The sequence below is a fragment of the Lemur catta genome, chromosome 2 (genome assembly GCF_020740605.2).
Source record: "Lemur catta isolate mLemCat1 chromosome 2, mLemCat1.pri, whole genome shotgun sequence".
Classification (NCBI taxonomy): Eukaryota; Metazoa; Chordata; class Mammalia; order Primates; family Lemuridae; genus Lemur; species Lemur catta.
Window position 1 is genome coordinate 50,985,838 of NC_059129.1, and position 24,868 is coordinate 51,010,705.

The 24,868-nt window shown below is 53.9% G+C and overlaps 2 protein-coding genes across 3 annotated transcripts in view; one reads left to right on the forward strand and one right to left on the reverse strand.

Moving 5' to 3' along the window:
- Positions 1 to 17,541, reverse strand: part of C2H6orf132 (chromosome 2 C6orf132 homolog) — a 31,468-nt gene extending 13,927 nt beyond the window's left edge. Inside the window, exons 1-2 of the mRNA XM_045541931.1 lie at positions 17,215 to 17,541; positions 6,162 to 6,268 (exon numbers count right to left, since the gene is read on the reverse strand). Coding sequence (XP_045397887.1) covers positions 6,162 to 6,268; positions 17,215 to 17,359 — 252 coding nt within the window. The 5' untranslated portion in view covers positions 17,360 to 17,541. The remainder of the gene's footprint in view (positions 1 to 6,161; positions 6,269 to 17,214) is intronic.
- Positions 1 to 24,868, forward strand: part of GUCA1ANB (GUCA1A neighbor) — a 63,751-nt gene that overhangs the window by 29,283 nt on the left and 9,600 nt on the right. Inside the window, exon 1 of one of the 2 annotated variants that reach the window (XM_045541938.1) lies at positions 17,124 to 17,552. The exons of the other annotated variant lie outside the window; for it this stretch is intronic. Within the exon in view, the coding sequence (XP_045397894.1) occupies positions 17,358 to 17,552 (195 nt within the window). The 5' untranslated portion in view covers positions 17,124 to 17,357. Of the gene's footprint in view, positions 1 to 17,123; positions 17,553 to 24,868 lie in introns of those variants that run through there. 2 annotated transcript variants of the gene reach the window in all.

Consider the following 24,868-nt stretch of genomic DNA (forward strand, 5'->3'; position numbering starts at 1 on the left):
CTCAGTTTGCTCATCTGTAAAATGGGGATGAGCCCACCTCCCTTGGGTTTGCTGTGACACCAGAGGCCGCTGTACACCTAAAGAAGTCCGGCAGAGTAGTGCTCAAGAAAAGTTATTTCCCCAGTTCTAATCAAAGCTCAGCGGGTTAGCAGTGGCCCAAGTTCTCGGACACTCTGCTCTGACACAGCCCCCCAGGGCGTGTCTGTCTAGTTGGATCTGAAGAGCTGGGTGCTTCCCCATGGTCAGGGACAGGTCACCAGGAATCCCCTACTGCCCTCTTGACTACTAACATTACAGAGTCGAGGAGGAGGAAGAAAGGGAGGGAAGGAGGAAGGGAAGAAAACACTGGCTGCTCAAGGATGAGGCTAGTGTCCGCTTTGCAGTTTGGGGGGTCAGAGCCTGCTGTTCACCGCCCGCTGCACCACTGAGCACTCAGGAAGGCAGGCTCACCCCACTGATGGCTCCAGCCCATCCCCCTGGCCTCCTCATGCCCGGGACACACACATCCTCATGCCTGGGATTCCTTAGGGCCTGGCCAAGCCCCAAAGGTGGGTCACCAGGGGCTGGGCCAGTGGGCAATGCATGGTTGACCTTGGGCAGCAGCCAGCTCAGAGTCTTAGCTGCACATCGTGGAATGCAAACTTCCTTGTCCAACTCCTCCTGGAGCCTGGTCTGGGGCCCCAGCCCTCAGGTGGGGTGTGGAGCTGCAGGGGGCGAGGGAGATGACCTCGATCGAGCCAGAGTTAGAGCCAGGCGGGGTTGGGGGCATCACTGCAGGCTGAGAGAACAGGGGGATGGGACCCCATCCCACCCCATCCCAGAATGAGAGCCAGCTGAGTGAAGCCCAGCCCTTTGTTCTCCTGGCTTTGAGTGGGGGTGCTGGATGGGATGGGGTGTGGAGGAACAAGAAAGGCCATGTGTTCCCCACAGAGCAGCTTCTCTGAGGTTGGGAGCCAGTGAACATTTTATAAAAGAGCTCAGTATCTTCTCCCACCTGGGCCCCACACTCTGCCATAGCTCAGACCCCTCCTGGGGTCCAGAGAAGAATCTCCACTGTTGAGGCCATCTTCCTCTGGACCCACCTGCCACCCCAGAACTGCCCCTAGACCAGGACTACTCAAGTACCTGCCCTGGATCCTATGCTCTGGGGGGCCCTGGTCTGGCCCTCCCTGTGGGGAAGGAGTCAGTAGGGTCAAGGGGACATGTCCTTGGAGCCCATACCACCCACTTCTAGACCCTACTCCAGAATCCCCTGCCTCAAAGGCCCTGAGCCCACATCCAGGGCTTTTTCCCTGGTCAGTCCTCCTGAGGGCAGCTCAGGCTGGCGTGCACAGCCATGAGTCGGGGGAGGCTAAGGGATGGCTGCTGGTGGGTGCGGATGGAGCTTTGGAGGCTCAGGCTGTGAGTGGGGAGATGGCGGGTAGAGAAGGGGTGGGCTGTGCTGGGGGTGGGAGCTTCACTTGTACTGGCAGTGGCAGGCCTCTGACGCCCCATCCCCCAAACGTATGGAGCACCCTCGCCCCACAACCCTTCCACCTGGCATCACCCCCATGCATCAGCCAAAAGCCATTGATGACTGCCATTCTGGGCTCACCCTACGGGGCTCAGATCCCAGCCCTGAAAGGTGCCTGGGCCTTGAGTTTAGCTCCAGTGGCAGGGGGTGGGGTGGAAGGGAGAGAGCAAGCTGACTTCAGCAGCCTCTCTGAGCTCAGGGAGGCAGAGTGATGGAGGGAGGGTCCAGAGCAGGCGGGGCTTCCTGCCCGAGCCCAGGGGGACCTCCTCTGGCAGGGCCAGGCCTGTCTGACTCAGAGGGTGGGGTGACTCAGGGAGCTCTCACCGCCCTGGGCACCCCTGGGGACCTGCCCGGCCAGTTTTCCCATATTTGCCACACTGGCATTAAATTTTTAATTCCTCAATGCATCACCCTGGGGATGGTTAGATTCAGACTGGGGAGGGCAGGCAGGAGCCCCAGAGAGAAGCACAACCCTCCTACCCACCGTCTGTCAGCTCAGCTCTCAGGAGCAGAGAGACAGGCTCTGGCTTGAGCTCTGGTCCCAGTTTCCCCTTGGAAGTGGAAAAAGGATCGTTGCTCACTGAGCCCAGGCCTCCGGTGGTATGGACAGGGCTGGGCCGGGGAGTAGGCCTGGCTCCTGTCTCTGCTGCTGTTGAGCCGTGTGGGCCTCCCCTCCCTGGGCCTCAGTTTCCTCATCTTGATGACCGCTGTGGTCCTTCCCAGCTCTGATTTGGTGGTTCTAATCCAGTTCCTCAGGGCTCCCCCAGTAGGAAGGTGCGGCGGCCCCGGTGCTGGAATGCCTCCCTTGTCAGGCAGAATCGAGCTCAAGGAGTGGTCAGGGGCCTGGCTTCTTTGGGGACCCTCCAGGGAGCTGACTGCATCTTCTGCCCTTCCATTAGGGAGTCATTTTAACACAGAAAGTCACAGCTGGGGAGACCCTTGGCGACCATCCAGTGTGACCCCCACTGACGGACGAGGAGCCCCAGGCCCACAGGGAGGAAGGGCCTGACCCTCAGCTACCCCACAGCCCGGTGGCAGAGCTGAGACTGGTGCCAGCTCGAGGAGCATTCCCAGGTCCTGTCCCAGCCACTGAGGGATGCTGAGGTCCTCTTCACAGCTGGCCTTTGGCTGCTGGGCACCTGAGGAAGGATTTCTTAATCCTCAGCACCTTCAGCACAGACGGCGTGAGGGCGCTCCAGTGAAGTGGAGACAGGAAACGCCTGTCTTTGCCCTCCCCCACCTCATCTTGTCCCCTCCTCTCGAACCCGTCCCCAGCCAGGCTCATGTAGGGCACTGACAGGGAGGGTATGTTCAGAACATAGCCCAGGCCCAGACGGAGCTCAAAGGCCCTTGCGGGAACTGTCATCTGGCTTCTTGGGCGCTGCCACCTCACGCCTCCCCTGGCCCCAGGCAGCCTGGCCTGGGAGGTGCCCTCTGAATGTGGGAAGAGAGGACAAGGAGAGGCAGGGCCTGGCCAGCTAGGGCAGTGTCAGGCAGGGCCCAGGCACCAGCCCAGCTCCGCACCCACCCTGACTTCGCGGGGCTGGGGGACAGGGTGTGTGCGTGTGAACCCACACCCGCACAGAGCTCTGTCCTCCCACTTGTCCCCATTCACCAGCCCCCTGGCCCTGCTGGAAGGAAGCAAAGGACCTGACCCAGAGGCCAAGGGAGAGGAGCCAGGTGGTCAGCAGGAGAGAATCAGGCTTCATTCATGCCGGCTTCATTCCGCCCACCCAGGGGCTGGTGATGAATGATGTTGGGGCTACTCTGTATCTTGTAACCTGAATTGCAGCACAGAACTGTCCCCAGGATATGGGCCATCGGGCCAAGGGTTTCTAATCTAAAGGTACTTCATGGATGGGCTCCTGGGGGCTTGAGAGTCCTCTGCTGAAATTGTACAAAACCTTGTGTATGTGGCCCGTGGTCTCATCATGGTTCAAAGGGGTCTAAGATCTAAAAGAGGCAAGACACCCGCTATCTGGCAGGCCCTACTGCCAGACAGGGATTCAGACAGGCACACAGGGAGGCGGAAGTCATTCTGCTGGCTGGTCCAGGGAGGGGAAGGAAGATCCTGGGTAGTGCAGACGGTAGGATGGCCTGAACGAATAGCACTGGGACCCTGGAGCCAGGCTGCAGGGCTCAAATCCTGGCTCTGCCACTTAAAGCTGTGTGGCCTTGAGCAAGTTACTCCTGTGCTCTGCACTTCAGTTTCTCCCTGTGTGGCATGGGGATGGATGACAGACGTCACCCAGATGGTGGCTCTGTTAACACACAAGATCCACCTGGACGGGTGCCTGGCGCACAGTGGGAGCTCAGCACGTGCCGGCCGCGATCACAGGCTGTGCCACTGGAGGGGACCGGCAAGCGGCTCCCCCTGCCTCACCTCGGTCAGCCAGTTCCTGCCGGTGTGGACCTGACCAGCCCCTCTCAGCTGCTGGTTCACCATGTGTCCATTCCCCAGCCGTCACCAGTGAGAGAGGGGGACAGTTTATTGGGGAAAAGCCCCCGTCTCCTGGGACTGGCTCTGAGGCCCGCCCAGAAGGACTGCTCCCAAGAGGCATTTCCCTAGGAGGGCCCAGAACTCCAGCCTGACCAGCCAGCCAGTCCACTCCAGGGGCTACGAGTCTTCTGCTAGGCCTGCTGGGGGGCTGTGCAGCTCCGGATCATGTTCTGATCCAAGCCCGAGGGGACAGGATGGGAGCAGAAAGGCTAGGACTCACGCTGGTCTTTGAGGGGCCCACAGTGGGTGGCTGGGGGCAGATACAGGATACCCGCCAACCAGGACAAACTCAGCTGTGCCTGCATTAACCCTTTAGTTGCTGCCTTTTGGGGTGGTCCAGACCTGGGAGAGGGGCCTGGACAGCAGGAACCACTCAGGGGCAACAGCCATTTCTACTCTGTAGGTTTTGTATTTCAACATTTTAGCAACCAGCACAGGTACAGGTGTGTCCACTCTGGGCTCATACCACTGTAATTTTGAATATATGTTTTGGGGGTAGGTGAGGGGAAATAGAACATCTCAAAATTATCTCATCTGCATTTGTGGGTGTAATGACCCAATAACAGTTATATACATCTCTGGAAACAAAGGGGCTGATTCATTTGCTTTATACCTTTTTGTTGTTGAGATTGTACTTTCTATATTTATTGGTAATGTCCATGAATTGCTTTTATAAGCAGAAAATAAATTATTTAAAGTTATATTCCTAGAGATCTGTGTGCTCAGCCCTCCACATAGAGGCGTTGGAGATGCCACAGGAGAATGTAAAACACTACCCGTCCTATCTAGAATCTTGGGGTCCACTTGGTGACGTTGGACAAATCAGAAATCATCGGTGATGGAGAGTGGGAGGTGGTTGTGCCAGGCAGTGCTGGGCAGGGTGTGTAGGTACCCAGGACCAAGGCTTGGGGTGCCATGAAGTCTAACAGGCCCTGAGGGCTCAGACCAGGACTAGCAGCCTTGCCCGTCTAGGCAGCACAAGCCCTCACTGAAGTCTGAGGATGCTGTGACCCTGGTGACAGTATTGTCTTACCCAGGACCCAGGTCTGATAGTCAGGAGTGAGCCTAGACTCTAGGAAGCTGGCTGTTTAGACTCTAGACCTGGGCTGTCCCATACAGCAGCCACTGGCCACAAGCGTCTATCGAATGCTTAGAATGTCAGAAGTGGGATGTGCTACGTGTGTAGTACACCAGACTTTGAAGACTTAGTATGAAGAAAAGAATATAAATATCTCATTACTATTTTTTTTTGCTGTTTTTATACTAAATGTTGAAATGATAATCTTTTGACTATAGTGCTTTAAGTAAAATATATTATTAAAATTATTTTACCTTTTGTTTTTACTTTTAACGTAGCTACTAGAAAATTTTAAATTACATATGAGGATTACATTATATCTCCGTTGGTCAGCACTTATCTAAAATGTCCCAGAAAATCCAGGAATTCTCATCGCAGAAAGTAGACCCAGTCATAGAGTAGTTGTTTTGGTCTTTCTCCCTTATCAAAGAACTAAAGCCCAATCACGGGCTCCAGAGGGGAGTTTTGGTTTCCTGTAGTTTCAGACCCATAAAGAGATCTGTCCCAAATGCCCTTCTCCCAAGGGTCACTGCTATTTGTCCTACGAGGCAGCTCAGGTGTCCCCTCTTCCAGGAAGCACTCCCTGACCAGCCATTAAGGCTGGATTGGCTGTCCCTGCTCTGGCCTGTGTTCGAACAGTCCAGTGACTCATTCGTCTCCTGCAGCGGGCGGGGGGGCTCCTTGGGAGCTGCAACACTGACTCAGTCATCTCTGCACTGCAGCACCTAACACAGGCCTTGGCACGAAGCAGACAGCCATCAGTGATCGTGAAAGTGAACTTGTTTAGCTGGACGTACCCACTGCCGTGTCACCTCTGCACACAACTTCTCCATAGCCTCTCCCAGGGTTTCAGCCACAGAGGAGCTGCCAGCCCTAATCCCAGACTTCCTGCCATGAGCCTTGGCCATGCCTCCTTCCTGTAGCCTCCCTGGGTTGGCATCAGGAAGGAAGGGAATGGACAGAGGGTGACGTCCACTCGGGCCAGGGCAGGTGGGGCTGCTTCCTGTGTGGCAGGCGAGGTGTCCCCACCCAGAGAGGACCCTCAGAGCCCAGAGCAGAACCGTACTCACCAGTGGAAGGAAGGTCAGCAGGGGCCGGACTCTGGGCCGAGCTTTCAGCGTGGCTGTTCCTGACTCGCTCACCGTGTTAAAGCGATTGTCCCCGTAATAGATCCCATCTAGAGGACACAAGGGAGGGGAGACCATGAGCTGGAGATCGAGGGCATCTGGCCAACCGAGTCTAGTCTGCCCTTCAGTTCCCAATGAGGGAAGCCAGGACTGCCCCATTTGACTGAGCTAAGCACCTCTCACGTAATAGATCCTGCGGATGGGGTGTGTGCTAACGGACCCACTGCGGTGGCATCATGGGAGGGGGTCGGTGTTTCTGGGGCTTTCAGACCCCAGCAGCCATTTCTGTCCCCCTCACCTCCCCCCTCCAAGTCCAGAGCCTTTTCTCCCACAGCAAGTTGTCCCTCCTGTTGGGGCCCTGGGAGCTTGGCCAAGGCCCCAGCCTAAGCTTATCTCTGAGAGAGGGAGGAAAACAAACCAGCTCTTCTCTCAAGTGTTTGAATTGCTAATCTGAAACAAGCAGAGTGCCCCCCTCCGTGGTCCATACCCCATCTTCCAGACTCCTCAGCTCAAGACTTCCCTGGCCACCAAGCCACCCATGGTTGTGGTGCATGGCTTTGTTTGACGCACCCTTGAGAGCAGAGCAGAAGGAGGGGGGCAGTAGGGTCAGTATGACCTAGTTAAAATCCCAGCTCTACCACTGAGAGCTGAATCTCTCCGGGCCTCAGTTTTCCCATCTGTACTATGGGAGTGATGATAGTGCCTTATAGGACTGTTGTGAAGAGCAAGTGTGGCCAGCACATAGTAAGTGCTCAACAAACATGGCACCTTCCCCTGGAGGAAGATGATATGAAGGACCTTCCTCTTCCTCCAGTTTCTGGGCTGCTCTACAGTAGGGGGGAGGTGTGAGGAGTCATTCGCCCTTTCTCAACTCCATCAGGATCCTTGATACACATTGATAGGAATTTCACATTCCCTTGGCAGGGATCTCTGTGGGCCTCCTGCTATGTGGGTCATGAGCAGGGAGGGCTTTCCTCCACTCAACAGGGGGTGAGGGACTTTCTCCTCCTCTGTAGCCAGAGAGGAAAGAGAAGAAAAGTCAGAATTCCAATTGGCCAGAATCCCACTAACTGGAACACTGAAGTAATCGTGATGACTGTTCCCCTAGCAAGAGACTTTAGGAAAAAATTGCAAAAAAGCTGAATGATTTATTCAAAAGAGACTGGCTTGCCAGGAAGTTCCTGGGATCAGAACACATCCATCCCAAATCCCTACACCTATGGCCACAGCCCTCCAGGTGGGGATCTAGGCTTTCGCTGTGACAGGGAGGCTCCTGGGAGTGTCCCAGCAACTGCCGGTGGAGTCCCTTGTGTGCTGTTCTCCCAAGGCAGAAAGTTGGCTGGGACATTTGAGATTTTCCACCTCTCAGAAAGGGGCCCACACGGCGGGTTCTCTGTGTGCTCCACGTGTCCCCGGGAACTCCAGTTCCTAGCAGTGCCCTGCCCCGTGCACTCTGGACAAGCATGATTGCCCAGTCCTGGCTGCCAGCTCCATGCCCCGGCCGCGGGGCACCGATTGGCCAGAGGCACGAGGAAGGGAGCTGTAACAGTGCAGATTTGGCCCAATCAGAAACAGCAGAAGTAGCACACACCCAGCCGCCACCACTAAAGCCCTCTGATTCCCTTACTTCCAAGAGTTTGTGTGTTGACGGCAGGATCTCCGGGGACATTCTCCAGACAGCACTGTGTGGATGCCACGGCCCTAGATCTGACGTGATCTGGCTGCCTGGGCCCTTATGGGACTGGGGTGGGGTGGGGATTATCACAGGGACTGGGCGAGAGCCATGCTCCCAGGCAGACGCTCTAATTATTTTATTTAATCTCTGTACCAGTGCTGGGGTTCAGGGACCCGCCTTTCCGCAGTTGAGCTGTGGTCATATTAATGGCTACGATTATTGTATGCCTAGGAGCTTTAGAAGTGTTCTAGCTAAGTGACCTGGCAAGGGTGATTACTGTCAGGGTAATAATGATAAAAGGTAAAACCTACTGAGCACTTTTAATGGCACTGTTCTAAGCGTTGTACACGTTATTAATTCATTCAGTTCTCTAAACAGCCCCATGCAAATTGGTATGGTCATTAACCCTGCTTGACAGATGAGGAAACTGAGCCACTGGAAGGTCAAATAACTTGCCCAGAGCCTCTCTGTGTTGCAACCAGGGTCTCCCACAAGGGCCTGACCTCTAAGCCACGGCACACCTTACCCCCAAAGGGAGGAATCATCACCCCACCATTTACAGGACGCAGACGGGAGGATGGGGTGTGAAGGGAGGATGGGGTGTGAAGGGAGGATGGGGTGTGAAGGGCAGGGGTGCTGTTCGGGGTAAGGAAGGCTCTGCTCTGGCCAAGGAGCAGCACTGGGCGCGGCGGGAGGGGATGCAGCTTGCCCAAAGCCATGCTGGTCGACAGGGCCAGATCTGAGCTGTGGCCGTCTGACCCCCAAGCCGGCGTTCTAACCACCTCGCAGATCCATGAGTCAGCCCTGACTCCGAGGCACTGTTGTTTTGTTTGGGTTGTGGTTGTTTTAAACAGGGGAACCTTTCTAAGAATACAATTGTTCTCTGTAAAACGTGTAGAAGGGAGTAGCTGTGGTCAGCAGGGGTGGAAGCCCAGGTGGCTCCGCTCCCCACGGGGCAGGTCCGGGAAGTCCAGTTTGATTTCCCAGTGCTAAGAGGTGTGTCTAGGAGTCAGGGACAGAAATGTGACGACGGAGGCAGAGTCAGAGCGAAGTGATGTGAGAAGGCCTCCACCCACCGGCCATGGCGGGCTTTGAAGATGGGAAGGGCTGCCAACCAAGGAATGCAGGCAGCCTCTAGAAGCCGGAAAAGGCAAGGAAACAGGTTCTCCCCAGGAGCCTCCAGAAAGGAACAAAGTCTTGCCAACATCTTAACTTAGTCTGTTGAGATCTGCATCAGAGTTCTGACCTAGGAATTGTAAGAGAATAAATTCGTGTTGTTTTAAGCGCCCCCCCCCAAAAAAAAACAGAAAGAAAGAAGGAAGGAAGGAAGGAAATAAAGAAAGAGAGAGAGAGAGAAAGAGAGAGAAAGAAAGAAGGAAGGAAGGAAGAAGGAAGGAAAGAAAAAGAAAAAGAAAAAGAAAAAGAAAGAAAGAAAAAGAAAGGAGAGGTGGCTAGAACCTGGCAGACTCTCCTGGGCCCCTCGGACTGGCCCAGGCCCTGTCACTCAAGGCACGCCATTAGGTGAGGTGTACATGGCCACCACCATAAGCTAGGTCCTCCAAGGGCTCAAGGTCAGGGCTGGGGCTTTCCCAGCCTCGAGGTCAGGGCCTGAAACTAAGCAGAAGGACAATAGGGTCCCCCCTTGGGGAGTTTCCTGTGGCGGTGATGAACTCTGCTCAGATCTCAGTGTCGGGGATGATACAAAATGGGCCTTCCTGAGGGGCAGCCCCCTCCGCAGTTGAGGAGATGAGGGCTAGGAATGCCCCGGTGTCTCTTGGGGAAGGAGGAGGGGAAGGGGGTGGCTGGAGAGGAAGCTGATTTGCCCCGGGAATGAGACTGCTCAGCCAGAAACAGGGGCCCTACCCCAGAGTCTTGTCCACTCTGAACAGTGCGAATTCCTCTGTGTCTGCCTTTGCCTGGGAAGGGCTCTGAGGATCTCGGGGTGGGGGTGGGGGTGTTATGCTTGCCACATGCATCGATCAGAGAGGAGGCGCTGGAACGGCCAGGTGGGATTCGGAAGGGTGGGAAGGTGAAGGAGCCGCCCTCAGAACCAGCAGCTTCCAGAGAAAGCGAGCATGGTCCAGAGAGCCCTGGGACCATGGGGCAATTCCAGCAGCCAGGAAGCCTTGTGAGATCCCAGGCGCAGACTCTGAGCAGGGCCTGAGCCCCACATGGACCTCAGCCCTGTCAAGTTACAAACAGATTCGCCTGCAAGCAATGCAATGATGAGACAGGAGTAAGTCCAGGCCTGCCTCCATTTACCCAAACCTGATCGTTAAAACAATCCGCACCCTCCCCCCAATTAAATCCTCCTTCTGACAGGAGTGTGTGCAGGATTCCTCTAGATTTTCTCCGTCAACATTTCTCATTCATGTATCAGTGGGGAATAAAGGAGGGGCTTTGCATTTATTTATACTCCCTTGAGGATCTGGGTTGCATAAATACCACCTGACATCCAAAAACTTGTTTTAAAAATGATTCTTGGTGCCAAGCAGGAGGGCTTCACCTCCGATTTGAACTGGGGGATGGGCAGTTCTCCTGCCCCTTCTCTCTGGGAGAACCTGGCCCTGCCATTGGCCTGAGGGGCAATTGGGCTGTGGCTGGCTCTGTCCCAGGCCAGAAGCACCAGGCAGAAGGACAGCTCCTCATCTGGGGGGAGTTGGGACATCATGTGGCCAAGGCTGTGGGTTCAGAGCCCAGGTGAACTTGGGTTCCAGTCCCTGCTCCATCACTTTACTGAGGAGCCTGGGAGTGTTACTAGATCTCTCTGAGGCTGTCTCCTCTTCTTTGTAAATGGTCCCTGCCAGCGGGTTGGTGTGAGGCTGAATGAAAGAGTGTACAAAATGTGAGCGCAGTGCCTAACAGATAATTCATGCTCAGTAATTAAGAGGGGTGGTTATTGTCACCATCATTATTACGATCATCATCATCATCATTGCTTTCTCTCTCTCTCTCTGCCCACTTTACCTCCCTCCACCAAGAGTTTGGGCTTTGAGCTTGAATCCAGCGTGTCACTTGCAAATTGTGGCAAACACCTGTACCCACAGGGGAAGCCATCGGGAGGCAGGCAGCCCTTTGCTTTCTTGTCAGGGGTCACTCTGAGTCCTGAGACTTGGGGCTGGTCCCAACCACCCTCTTTCCAGATAGGGAGCCTTGGCCCAGAGTGCCAGGGGCTGGCCAAGGCTGCCAAGCAGTGGTGCCAGGGGAGAAGCAGGACCCCGACTTGCAGTGCGGGCTCCATGCACAAGCGATGCAGTGCCCTACACAGTGTCCCCAAACAGGCAAACCTGGCTCTCTCAGCCTGGGGTAGGGTGTGTTAAATGTGGGAGGGGACAGGGCCAGCTCCAGGCCAGCTGAGGGACGGGCACAAGCTACTCCCTGACGCCCAGCCCTTCTTCCCTCCCTTTCTCCCCCAGAGGACGTGTCTCACTGAGTCTTCTGCATTTCTTTTCTCACAGGGTTCAGGATTGGGTTTTTGGGGGGTTTTTTTTGAGACGGAGTCTCACTCTGTTGCCCCAGGTAGATTGCTGTGGTGTTAGCCTAGCTCACAGCAACCTCAAAGTCCTGGGCTCAAGCAATCCTCCTGCCTCAGCGTCCCAAGTAGCTGGGACTACAGGCACCGCCACCAGCTAATTTTCGTATTTTTAGTAGAGACAGGGTCTCACTCTTGCTCAGGCTGGTCTCGAACTCCTGAGCTCGAGCAATCCACCTGCCTCGGCCTCCCAGAGTGCTGGGATTACAGATGTGAGTCACCGCGCCCAGCCAGAGTTCAGGATTTGAAGCCTGGTAAAACGCTCTTCCTACCCGGCCTCACAGCTGCCCACGGATCCATGGAGGTCGAAGTCAAAACAATTCCGAGACAGTTATTTAGCTCTTTCCCCAAATACTAGATAGGTCCAAACTGGAGAGATAATTTGATAATACTTAAATGTCTCCCATCTAGTAAGCATGTATTATGAGCTGGGCACTATTCTAAGCCCTCACAACCATGTAGGGGAAGTACCTTTATTATTCCCAATTTGCAGATGAGAAAACTGAGGCTTAGAGAGGTTAAGTCCCCTGTCCGAGGTCCCACAGCTCATGCTCACTCAGGCACCCTGACTCTGGAGTCTAATTCCCTCTGGTCACAGCCGGCCCCACAAAGAAAGAATGTAGGAATCCAGAGTCTCTTCCCTCGGTCTCCCGTTTTCCCAGAGTGGGACTGCAAAGTTGGTGAGGCCTAGAGGGAAGTGAGTGGACCTGAGAATCCTATCTGGGTTCACATCCCAGCTCCTCCAGGGAACACCTGAGAGCTTTGGGCACTGTCGCAGGCTCAGTTTCCCCACCTGTAAAATGGGGATAATTATTCCTTCTTTGCAGGAAGCCTCCCAAAATCAGGGCAGGGGAGGGAAGGAAGCTATCAGGGGTGGGAGGAGGGCTGGAATGACACTGTGGGGCCTGGAGTTGCCGGGAGCCCCTAGATGACTTCGGGAACACTGGCTACAGGCCTAATTCGATTCCAGGGGCTTGGGAGGGGAGGGGCCTAAGCTTGGGGAGTTTGCCTTGACCCAGAGTAACCCAGAACCCTAAAGCAGACCTCACCCTACTTCCACCTCACTGTCGATGTAGAATGGGGTACTGTGCAGTGAGGTACGAGCTGGGGCGTCCAATCATCGGCCACTAGGGGAGCCCTGCCTTTCAGGGAAGCAGCAGGGGCAGCCCCGTGTGAGTGTAACCCACAAATGGCGTTAATGAGGCCCTTCCTTGCTAATTAGCAGGTCCACATGACAGGAACCTGAAAAGGCCAGTCTGTCCCAGCAAGCCCCAGCAGGCCTGACCCGGGCACCAGAGAGAGGCTCTGTCCAAGGACAGAGGGGACAACGAAGGTTGGGCTGGGGCGGAGAGGAGGAGGGGCAGGGAGCCACAGAGTGGGGGAGGAGGGAATAGGAAGGCAAGAATCTTGGGGTGGAACAGCTCAAAGGACCCCCACTGTGGGGACTGAAAGGGGACCCTCTACTTCCTGGCGAGGACTTGCTACTCCCAGCATGGGACCAGCAGAACGACTTCGCTGGGAACTTGTGGGAAATGCAAGCTCTCCCTCCACCCCCACCTACCCCATAACAATCTGATCTTACTTAACAAGACCCCTGGGGACTGGATGCGCTTTGATGCTTGAGCGGCCCTGAGCTGGAATGACTTGAGTTCTTGGACCTCTCTGAGCCTCCTTCTGAGTCTGTTTCCTTAATTGAGAAGACGTACCTAGTTGTTAGCACAGAGCCTGCTTCAATAAATGATAACTGATAATAATGATATTATTATTGTTATTAATTTGTTGGCTGGTCTTGTGGACAAAATAGTTGGGGGAAAATTTACTGGCTGGGAGAGAAAGGGCACCCTGCAGCTGGTCTGCAGGGGTCAAGGGAGGGCCTGGCTTTCTGGAGTCGAACTAGAGCGGCAAGAGAAGCTTATATAAGTAAGGAGGCAGCAGAGAGGCAGTAACGTGTGTACTGAACTGCCTGCAAACCACAGCACACCTCCAGGGGACAGGAGTAAACAAAAGTCTCCTTCACGCCCCTGCAAAGCACAGGTCAGCTTTGGGTAGGCTGGTGCCAGGCTGGCCGGAGATATGTGCTGGGCTCTGGGGGTTTATGGCTTCCTACTCTCTAGCCTGGCCTGAGGCACATGGTCTGCGGCCCCAGGAACAGGAACACAAGACAGGCCGTCACTCTAGGGAGCACGAAGGTGCTTCCGATAAGGAGCTGACCACATTCTTTCCACATTTATCTAGAATCTCCTGTGTACCCTGCAGGGAGTCCTAGGGGAAAACGCCGCCCAGCTTCAGGTGGGGAAGGAAATCCCAGGATCCTCAACTCTTCCTGTACGAAAGGATTACCCAGGAGCTGGTTAAAAACCCAGAGCCTGAGTTCTAGCCCAGGGCTTCTGACTTCCTGTGCCCCAGGCGGGACTCTAGGAATCTGCATTTTAAATAAATGTCCTAGGTAGTTGTGCTGAAGTGGCTTTACATTTGGATGAACAAGGGTGTCCCATTGCTGGGGTGGGGTGCAGTGGCCGTAGATAAGAGGCTAGGGAGGAGTCCTGAGCGACTTGGAAGCTTTGTCTCAGCAGCAGCCTCAGTCCCTTATCTTGGGATTTGCAAAGATCCACATCTCTGTTTTCTCATGCATTTAGAAGACAATTGTGTGGCCTTTTGAGACCCTTGCTTGGGCTGGGAGAGGGCAGAAAAGGCTTAATTAGGATTGCAATTGCATTTAGTGAAGTCCTCCTAATTACTGGACTACATGTTAGGGAAATTCTTTAAAGAAAAATTTACCTGTCACCAGCTTCATGTGACTGTTTGCATTTTACCCGCTGCACCCAACCTACCCTTGTGCAAACAGATTTTTACATGGCTGTGGCCAGAGACCAAGCAGTTGGTTACTCCTTAACTCCCTTACACGCCCCTGCATTGATTTTCCCCCTTTCATCCCATGGCGTGATCTCTAGCAGTTAGATAATGCCAGCAACTCACCCCAGGCTTGAGGGGAATGTCAGGGACTCAGGGGCCATATGCAACTCTAATCTCCAGCTCTTGGAGACTTTTAAAATGGCCTCTTTGTGCCTCAGTTTCCTCTGGTCCACAGCAATGTAGGAAGAGGAACCAAAATGTTGGGAATGACATGATAATAATAAATCATGCTTTAGAGCAGGAGTCAGTAAACTTTTTCTGTAAAGGGCTAGATAGTAAATATTTTAGGCTTTGCAGGCTATACTGTCTCTTTTGCAGCTACTCAACTTTGCATGAAAGCAGCCATAGACCATATGTAAATGATGGGCATAGTTGGTTATGTTCTAATAAAACTTTATTTACAAAAACAGGCCATGGGCCAGAATTGAGCCAGGGCCATAGTTTGCCAATCCTTGCTTTAAAGTTTTTCTTTTTAATGCTCTTCAAAGCACTGCCGTATATACCACTTCATGCAGTCACCCAGTCTGGATGCCATTCTCGTTTAACAGAAGAAAAAACTGAAACCCAGAGTGTGGCTAGCCCAGAATTACTGGCAGAGATAGGACTCCAAGGCAGGTCTGGCATCTCCATTCCATCACAGAATCCCCAATACCGGTCCCTCCCCTTCCCATCCCTAAGCACAGCAGGGAGGAGGACCTCTGCCACGCCCATCAGCATCCCAGGGAACACCCAGGAAACACTGGGGAGCCAGCCTGCCTGGTGCATGCTGTTTTCCATTCCTCCATTGGCAGGTGCAGCCAGGCTGAGTCAGCTGGAGGCCCGGCCCTACCCTGGAGACTGGGAGGAAATGGCCCCTGGGCTCCAGCCCTGCCCAGGCGGGTGAAGGCGGCAGTTGGCAGGAGGTGACAGGGCACCATACCCCTCTTTTCTCCCTAGAGGGACTGATCCCCACCAGCAGGCTGCTCAGCCCAGGCAAAATGTAGAGGAAGTGCCTGGGAGGCTTGTCTGAGGTCTCCCCTTGGGGGAGGGTGTGTGGAGGGGGAGGGTGTGTGTGGGTTTATGTGTGTGTGCGCCCGCGCGCACAGGCGAGCCACCGTGGGTGGTGTTCCCCATGCAGATGCCCCTCAAGTCAAAGCCACCCTGGGACGGCCTCCTTCCACAGAGTTAATGCAGCAAGCTGGCCAAGACTGTGGGCTCTGGAGCCCGCCTGCCTGGGCTCAAATATTGGCTCTGCCTCACACGGGAGATTTTGCAGGTAATGGAAGCGTTCTAAAACCAGACTGGTGATAGTTGCACAACTCTATAAGGCTACTAAATATCATGAATTGCACACTTAGGAAAACCCTGGCTCCGCCATTTAAAGTGATCTTGGGCATGTTACTTAACATCTCTGGGCCTCCGTCCCCTCATCTGCCAAACAGGAATGATAGTAGTATCTGCCACTGGACGAGAATTCAACGAATCAATGGCACAAAGATTTGAAACTGGTGCCTCACACCTATGAAGGGATTGATGAACGCTGGCTGTGTGGTGTCTTTATTCAGACAGGAGGTGTTCGGGCCGCACAGTTACGTGCCGCACACCTGTGTCCGCACGTTCCTGAACGACGCCTGACTCACCCTGGCCTCCTGGCCTTTGCTTCCACTGTACGTGTTGCCAGGAATGTCCTTCTCTGTCAGCTCAAATGCTGGTTCCACTCAGAGGTCATCTCTCTTCTCTGCTCCTTTGCACTCAATAATCGTTTCTAGCAAAGGCTCAGAGAAGCCTAAGCGGTGTATAGTCAGTTCTGTTCACCCACCCGCTGGCCTCAGATCCTTGGTCCAGGGACAGGCAACATCTTGTTGGTCCTGCTCCTATCCATGTATCACGACTGTGGCATCCTGGGTGCCGAACCAAATCTGACAGCCGGGACCCAGGCCATAACATCCTCTGTGGGTCCCAGCAAAGTGGCCGTAAAGGTCAGTGAAGATAAAGTGGTGGCGATGAGGGAAGGTGAGCTAAAGCAGTGATGGGTGACCTTCCTTTTGCCTGGAAGTCCCACACCTACCCCAGGCCCAGAGCCACAGGTCATAACAAGAAATGAATTCCTGTCCCTACCCGGCTGACTTCCCTCAGTTATAGAGTACAAATTGCAGACAGATGCAGTGATAAGGTGACCTGTGGCCAGGGCCAGGGCTGGGCTGCAGTGGTGTTTTTAGACGCCTGCAGAGAGCACACAGTGCTCTGATTCAGGGGTCGGGGAGCGGGGTCCTTGGCCTCCACTGTCTCATCTCAGTCTGAGCCCAGAGACAGTCCAGGCCCAGGTTGACCTGGCAAGAGCAGGACTTGGTGTCACAAACAAGCTGGTAACCTGCTGGCAGTGGCTCCTGTTGGTTTTTCCTGGGCCTCATCTATACAGAGCCAAGTGTGTAGGCACCCAGGTGGTAGCCACCTCTCTGCCACCCAGAGACTCTGGGCCAGGAGGGGCTGGCGGCAGGGCTGGGGCCAACAGAGGAAAGGGAAAGGGGAGGGATGGGGCCACCCCCAACCCCCAGTTCTCAAGGAGCACCTCTGACTCTGAATAGTGGGGCAGGCACTGCAAACCTCAGGAAGCCTTTCCAAACAGTAGCACCAAGGAGAGAAAACAAACACCTCCGAAGAGGGACGGGGGACAGCAAAGTTCTCCCACCTCGCCATGGGGGGTGAACTTCCCAGCACCTCTCACTCACCACGGCCCTTCCCAGACATCCGGCGCCCCCTCCCCTTCCGGCAGCTCCCTCGCGGCCAGTCCACAGGTTCCAACCTGTCCCTGCCCCTCCTGCCTCCCGCCTTCCCGGGAGGGAGGCAGCGCCTCCAGCCGCTCCCCCAGCGGCCTCCCCTGTCCCCCGGGGACTTACCAAAATCTCTGGTCCCCTCCTCCGGCGCCTCCTGGGTGAAAATCCAGGGCGGGTTGGTGGCGTAGAGGGAGGTGTTGGGGGAGGTGGCATGCTTCTTCCCGAAGAGTTTGCTGAAGGTGCCCTGCATCGTCTGGTTCTTTTTCATGCTGCCGCAGGCCGCGCGGGCGCCGGGGAAGGACGGTCCCTCCCGCGCCCTGCCCTGCCCCGGACCGAACTCCGCACGGTCTCCGCAGGGGACTCTACCGGGCCATGTTCCCCGCCGTCCTCCCCGCCCGCGCACCGGGCGACAGGTGCTGCGGGCGCCGCCGCTCGCCGCGAAATGCGAGCTACCTGCACAGGTAAGAGGCTGCCGCCCAGACCCGGCCCCGCCCCGCGGCCCCGCCGCCCAACTCCCCGGGCCGCATTCCTCCCTGCCGCCTTCTACAACAGGCCATTGTTGGCACGGCCCGGTGGGCCGGGGACCTCGCGCGGCCCACGCCCTGCCCGGGAGACGCGCCACCCGCCTCCCGCGGGCGCTGCCTGGCCCGCCCCCTCCGCCCGCGCCCCGGCCTCCCCGGGCGGCGCGTCCGGGACCAGGTCGGTTTGGGCACTTGGGACCAGCTCTGGCGTCCAACACGAGGGACGTGGCCGGCCAAAGCTGACGCGTCAAAGCATCGCATAGGCCGCAAAGAGCGCGGCGTGCGGCTTCGGTGAATACAAGAAAATGCCCATAAGAAAAAAGTAAGCTGGGAGAGCAATAAACTAACAAACTAGTCCACCAAGCTGATGACGAGGGTGGGAAATAGCCTCTTTGACAGGGCTCCGAAGAGAGTGTGGGATGACTAAATCTTGGCATTTTGTTGGACATCAAATTCTTGTTTTATGTGAAGTTAAGTGAATGTAATTTTTAAAAACCCAAGGTAGATCGGGTCCACTCAGGGTTCAGTTCACTCTTGGGGGAGACCGGCAGTGGTCCTTTAAGGCACTTGGGGTGCCATTCTAGCCAAGCCAGGGGTGGCTCCCCACGGGGGAAGGTCCCATCAGGCGAGGACCTGGGGGAGCCTGTGTGAACCGTGCTGAGAGCGGGAGTGTCCGGCCGAGGGGTTGGAGTTTGAGGTTTTCTGGGCGCAGGGCGGGAGGCTGGGTGGGGGTGATCAAGTCGCTGTTTTCTCTGAGCTCCCTGGGACAGGGCTACTGCCACATTTCCCTCGCTTCACCCCAGATCTTACACCAAAGCCCTTTTCCCCTTGATTTTTTATTTTGAAAACATTCCAAACCTACAGAAAACTCGAAAGAATAAATAGTACCATGACCACCTGTATACCTTCTCCTGAATCCACCAACTGTTAACATGTTGCCGAATTTGCTTTCTCTCTCTCTCTCTCTCACATAATACACACATTTCATTTTCATTTTGCCAAAGGTCGGAAGTTGTGGATACCGTGGCCCATCTCTTCACCTCCCCAATACTTCCACATCCATTGTCTAAAGAATAAGAACATTCCCCTATGTGACCACAATACAATTGTCACGCTCAAGAAATTTAACATCGATACACTATCATTTCATACACACTTCATATTAAAAATTTCCCAATTATCCCCCGAATGTCATTTTCGTTTTTCATTTCTTTTCCAGTCCACAGTCCAATCAAGATTCACACATTACTTTTGCCTGTTACGTGGCTTTAATTTCTTAATTTCATAGTCCCCTGCTATTGTTTGTTTTTCATGACAGTGACATTTCTGAAAAGTCTCCTTCACTTGCTTTAGTTTCAAGGGACAACATGAGCCAGGCCTTCACAGCTTGTGGCTGTGAGGTCATTGATTTCCAAGGTATCAGGTGAGAAGGGACGGAGGAACAGATGGGGGCACACAATGACATTTTTAAAAGCACCTTGTTCCACAAATGTTTTAGGTCAGAGACACTTCTGTGGTCAACTCTGTCCCACCCCACCCACTACCATGCCACTCCTGGAACCAATTCCTGTTAATGCAAAGAGTATTGATGGAGGACCTCCCAGTTGGGGGACGTAGGGTGCAAGACAATTATTGGTCTTATTTCTACTACAGAGGATCGTGGGGGGCTCAAGAGGAAGGTGAGGTTTATATGACTGCAGTTGGAAGGCTGTGGACAACTGACTTCAGAACAGTGACTGCTGGGCCGAGCGCTGTGGTTCACGCCTGTAATCCTAGCACTCTGGGAGGCCGAGGCGGGTGGATCGCTCGAGGTCAGGAGTTCAAGACCAGCCTGAGCAAGAGTGAGACCCCTGTCTCTACTAAAAATAGAAAGAAATTATCTGGACAGCTAAAAATATATATAGAAAAATTAGCCGGGCGTGGTGGTGCATGCCTGTAGTCCCAGATACTCTGGAGACTGATGCAGGAGGATCGCTTGAGCCCAGGAGTTTGAGGTTGTTGTGAGCTAGGCTGACGCCACGGCACTCACTCTAGCCCAGGCAACAGAGCGAGACTCTGTCTCAAAAAAAAAAGAACAGTGACTGCTATGGCTGGTACACACAGCAGGAATTCAGGAAGAAGGTCTGCAGGGCTGGAGCTGTCCAGGAAAGCTTCTGGAAAGAACTGAGGCTTGAGCTGGCCGGGGAAACACAATAAGGATGTTAACAGAGAAGAGAAGATCGCATTCTAGGGCGTGCACACATACCTGCACTCTCCATCCCTCTGCCTCCTGTCTCCCGGTCGTGGTTCCTCCCGCGGTGCACACCGAAAGGGCACAAGGGAACCCCAGATGCCCTCTTACACCCCAGACAACATCACAACCCACCTGAGTGCTCCAGACACTCGGGCACAAGACAGGGCTTCTTTCTTGGCGACCTCTGAGGCATGAGGTCCCTCCCACCCTGGGTAGCTCCTGGGCTCCTACACCCAGAACCAGCCACAGTAGAGTCACCGTGAAATGGCGCCATTTGTTTGTAACTTCCTCTATATAACTAATGTTCTTGAGAACCACTGAGTGCCCAGTGCTGGGCGGCTGAAGGAGCCAGAGAAATCGAAGACATGGTTCCTGAGTCCAAGTTGCTGTAGTCTGTTTGGGGAGACAGCATGACCTGTGGGGAGATGAACAGTGGGGGCAGATGAGGAGGAGGGACTGACAGTGGAGTGGAGGAGTCAGGGTGGGCTGGAGGGTCTGGGGAGAGCAGGTGGGGGCCTCTGCAGGGGCTCAGGAGGGCAGAGCTGGGACTTGGGGAATGGGTGGGAGGTCCCAGCAAGGTTGGCCAGGGTGTGGAGGGCTTAAAAAGGCCAGCTTGAAAAATCAGAAACAACCAAGTGTCCACCCAGAGATGACTGGTTAAATAAGTCACAGCACATCCATACAATGGAATAATAATGCAACTCCCAAAACAAATGAGTCAGCCGACTGTGTCCAGTTATCTCCAAGATAAACTGATAAACTGTTAACCAAACGGTGTGTGTAGTGAGCTACCATTGGCGAAGGGCAGGAGGCAGCGCAGGATATGCTACCATTTGCTAAGGGCAGGAGGCAGGGCAGGATACGTATGATCTTATTTGCTTGTTTTGGCACAGAGAAACTTTGGAAAGATACATTAAAAAAACTAATAAAATTGGTTACTGGGGTGGAGGTGGGGGAACTGGGCAAATGGTGGGGACAGGGCTGTGATGGAGACTTCAGTAAAAATTTTCAAACCAGGTAAATGTATTTCCTGTTTAAAAAGTAAAGAAAAAAATAGGCTGGGCGCGGTGGCTCACGTCTGTAATCCTAGCCCTCTGGAAGGCCGAGGCGGGTGGATCGCTCGAGGTCAGGAGTTCGAGACCAGCCTAAGCAAGAGCGAGACCCCGTCTCTACTAAAAATACAAAGAAATTACATGGAAAACTAAAAATATATACAGAAAAAATTAGCCGGGCATGGTGGTGCGTGCCTGTAGTCCCAGCAACTCGGGAGGCTGAGGCAGGAGGATCACTTGAGCCAGGAGTTTGAGGTTGCTGTGAGCTAGGCTGATGCCACGGCACTCTAGCCTGGGCAACAGAGTGAGACTCTGTCTCAAAAAAAAAAAAAAAAAATTAAAGAAAAAACAGCCAGCCCAGCAACACCTCAGCCTTCATGGTCTTGAGTGACAGCACCACAGATTTTTAAAAAATAAAAAAATTAAAGAAAAAATAACTAGGCAGGAAAGTTTGGTCTAGCAGAATCTTGCTACTCAGTGTGTTCCATGAACCAACAACATCTGTATCACCTGGGATCTTATTAGAAATACAAGATCTCAGGCCTCATCCCAGACCTAGGGCAACCTCCCTGAGCCTCAGTTTGTTCGTTTGTAAAATGGGCTGTTAACTTAAGGTCACTATGAGTTTCAATGAGCCGATGGATTACCCAGTAGAGAATCTGCAGTTTAACAAGGTCCCCAGGGGATTCAGGTGGCATTTGAGAGGCTCTGGCCTAGGGTCTGTGGCTACCAGGTTGCTCTGTGGCATCCTGAGCAGTCAGGGGTGACTGGGAACAGCTGTGTTTTAAGGATGTTCTTCTAAAAGTTTGGATAAAGGAGAGAGTGTAGGCTGAGGGGCTAAGAGAAGCTGCTTAATTGATTGGTTAATTGATACAAGCAGGGGAGATGGGGGCCAGGACTTGTGTGCTGGTGGTGGAAACAGAAAGAACATGACAGAGAGTTTGTGGGACGTTTCTTAGGAAGAAAGGCAGGGCTTGGCAACAGTTGGCGCATAGGGAAAACCACTCGGAGTCAGTTCTTTCTTCTGTGGCATGAGAGCAAGAACCGTCTCCTCTCCTGGGCTTGTATGCAGGGGGCTAGGGGGAGTCTGTAGAAGGCCCAGGTGCAGCGGTGGGCAGTCTACCCAGTCCCCCAGTTCCATCCTGTCTGCCTGGCAGTGTCGGAGGCTGAGCTCCCCGAGGCGGAGTCGGAGCCTCATTCTCTGTCCAGCTCAGCAGCCTCACTGCAGCCTCTCGCCCCACTCGTCATCTAATCACAGCACCTCCCGCCTGCTCCTCCAGTAAAATAAACAGCCAAATAACAGGCTCCCCTCAAAACACACAAAAGCCTAGTCCTATAATTATTATAAATTTCTGCTCGGCAATTACTCAGGAGCCTCCTGAGAGCTGACTTTACTGGTCAGCTCTGGAATGTTGGGTGGGATTGGGGCCCAGAAGTGGCAGTCTTTGTCACATTGGCAGGCTTTCCTCCAACAAAGCAAATGTTCTAAGCTGGGAGTGTGGACTCCGAGTGGGGGAAGGGCAGGCTGAGACATCTGAGGGTCACCTTCATCCCCACCCTGGGTCTCTGCGGCTAGCTCTCCAGAGGCTAAAAACACGATTGCCATCGGCCTAACTCCCAAGTGATACTAGGCTGCGGATCATCTTGGCTAGCCTTTTGTGCCCAGGCGGGGGACAGTTTATCCCAGACCAGCTTCTGAAACTGTTTCTTTTTCTTTCTTTCTTTGACAGAGTCTCACTTTGTTGCCCAGGCTAGAGTGAGTGCCGTGGTGTCAGCCTAGCTCACAGCAACCTCAAACTCCTGGGCTTAAGGGATCCTACTGCCTAAGCCTCCCGAGTAGCTGGGACTACAGGCATGTGCCACCATGCCCGGCTAATTTTTTCTATATATATTTTTAGTTGTCCAGATAATTTATTTCTATTTTTAGTAGAGACGGGGTCTCGCTCAGGCTGGTCTCGAACTCCTGACCTCGAGCGATCCACCCGCCTCGGCCTCCCAGAGTGCTAGGATTACAGGTGTGAGCCACTGCGCCCGGCCTTTCTTTCTTTCTTCTTTCTTTCTTTGAGACAGGGCTTTGATCTGTCACCCAGGCTGGAGTGCTGTGGTGTCATCATAGCTCACTGCAACCTCTAACTCCTGCACTCAGGCAATCCTCCCACCTCCTTCCCACGTAGCTGGGACTACAGGCACGTGCCACCACACCCAGCTAATTTTTTAAATTTTTTTGTAGAAACAAGGCCTGTGTTACCCAGGCTAGTCTTGAACTCCTGGCCTCAAGTGATTTTCCCATCTCAGCCTCCCAAAATGCTGGGATTATAGGTGTGAGCCACCATGCCTGGCCTGAAACTGTTTCTTTAGGCCTACAGGGGAGGGTGGGCTTCAATCTCACCTACCCCAGCTCTCCTCTGGGCTGGGTGGGGTCCAGGAGACGGGGTCAGGGGTTAGAGGAAGTCTGGACAGGGCGTACTCCTGCACATCCCAAGAAGGGGCCCAGAGACACTCGCTTACCTGGCGCCTAAGGGTGTAGGGATGTGAGGCCCACCCTGGTTGGGGAGTGGTATGTTCTGGGGGTGCCGGGAAGGGACTGATTTTCTGTTTTGCCCATGGGCTTTTCGATGGGATATGACATTGCGGGAAAGATCCTTGGCTGCAGATGAGGTCTGAATCCTGGCTCTGCTGCTTCTCCAGGGTGTGAGTCCCTTGGCAGAGTCGCCACAGCTCTGAGCCTCAGTTTGTTCGTCTGTGAAACAGGGGCTATTACTGTAAGGTTTTCAGGAGGCTCGATGAAAGAGTGGGTTAAGGTACCCAGCGGAGGACCCGGCTGCTGGTGCGGAGGCTCAGTACCCGTGTGCTCCCTCCCACGCCCCTCCCTGCCTTTGGGCATGGAAATACTAAACAGAGAACCGCAAAGAGAGAGCAGATGCCATGAGAGGCTGCAAGAGAGCAGTGTCAATTCAACAAAGAGTCTCGAGAAGGAAAATTCCACCAAGACCCAGGAGACAGGGTAGGACAGTTACCTACAAGGTTACCCTGAAGGACAGGTAAAAACATCCTGTTGTAAAACATATCCCACAATCTGAAATAATTGTGTGTGTGCACATGTGCATACATTGAAAAAAATGGACTAAGTACAAAAAGGAAAACCCAAAATTCTATATGGATTGTGACTATAAATATATTTGTGAATGGCCAGGATTAGAAGGGAACAGAACTATGAAGATGGTTCAGCTGGGATGTCAGGATTACACATACAGGTTTTTTTTTTTTTTTTTAACTTTTCAATAAGGTGCTCTGTTGGTATATCATTTGTTTTAACTGAAAATGTGACAAACAGAACATAATTTAACATGGAATGCATTTTCTTTTTTCAAAGATCACTGGCGCAGGGGGTAGGGAGGACCTGGAGATGTGGATTCTGGTGCCAGCTCTGCCACTAACCTCCTATCAGACCATGAGCTTTCCTGGGCCTCAGTTTCTCCATCTGTAGAATGGGATGGTGGGATCCAATACTCAGGTGTGGTTTCTCACCTAGTTAAAATGTTTACTGGCGGAGAGCGGAGGCAGAACAGCAAGCAAGGCTGTCTTCTACCTCCTGTGTGAGGAGGCTACTTCCAGCTCTGAGGAAAGGCAGATAGGAAATGCGAGAACCGTTTCAGGGAACGTCTTAAGCCTTTCCTGGGCACAAAGTCTCTGCCCCGAGTCCCGTGCTCAGGCTGTGGGAGGTCCCACCATTCAGAACCAGGTCCTACCCTCGAGGAATCGCACAGCTCCACATACTTCTCACATTTTCTGGAGACCAAACCTTGAACTGGCAGGTTAACCCAGGGCTTGAAGTCCTAGTTTAAGATTTGGGTCTGGCGGGGCTCGGTGGCTCACGCCTGTAATCCTAGCACTCTGGGAGGCCGAGGCGGGCGATCGTTGGAGCTCAGGAGTTCGAGACCAGCCTGAGCAAGAGTGAGACCCCGTCTCTA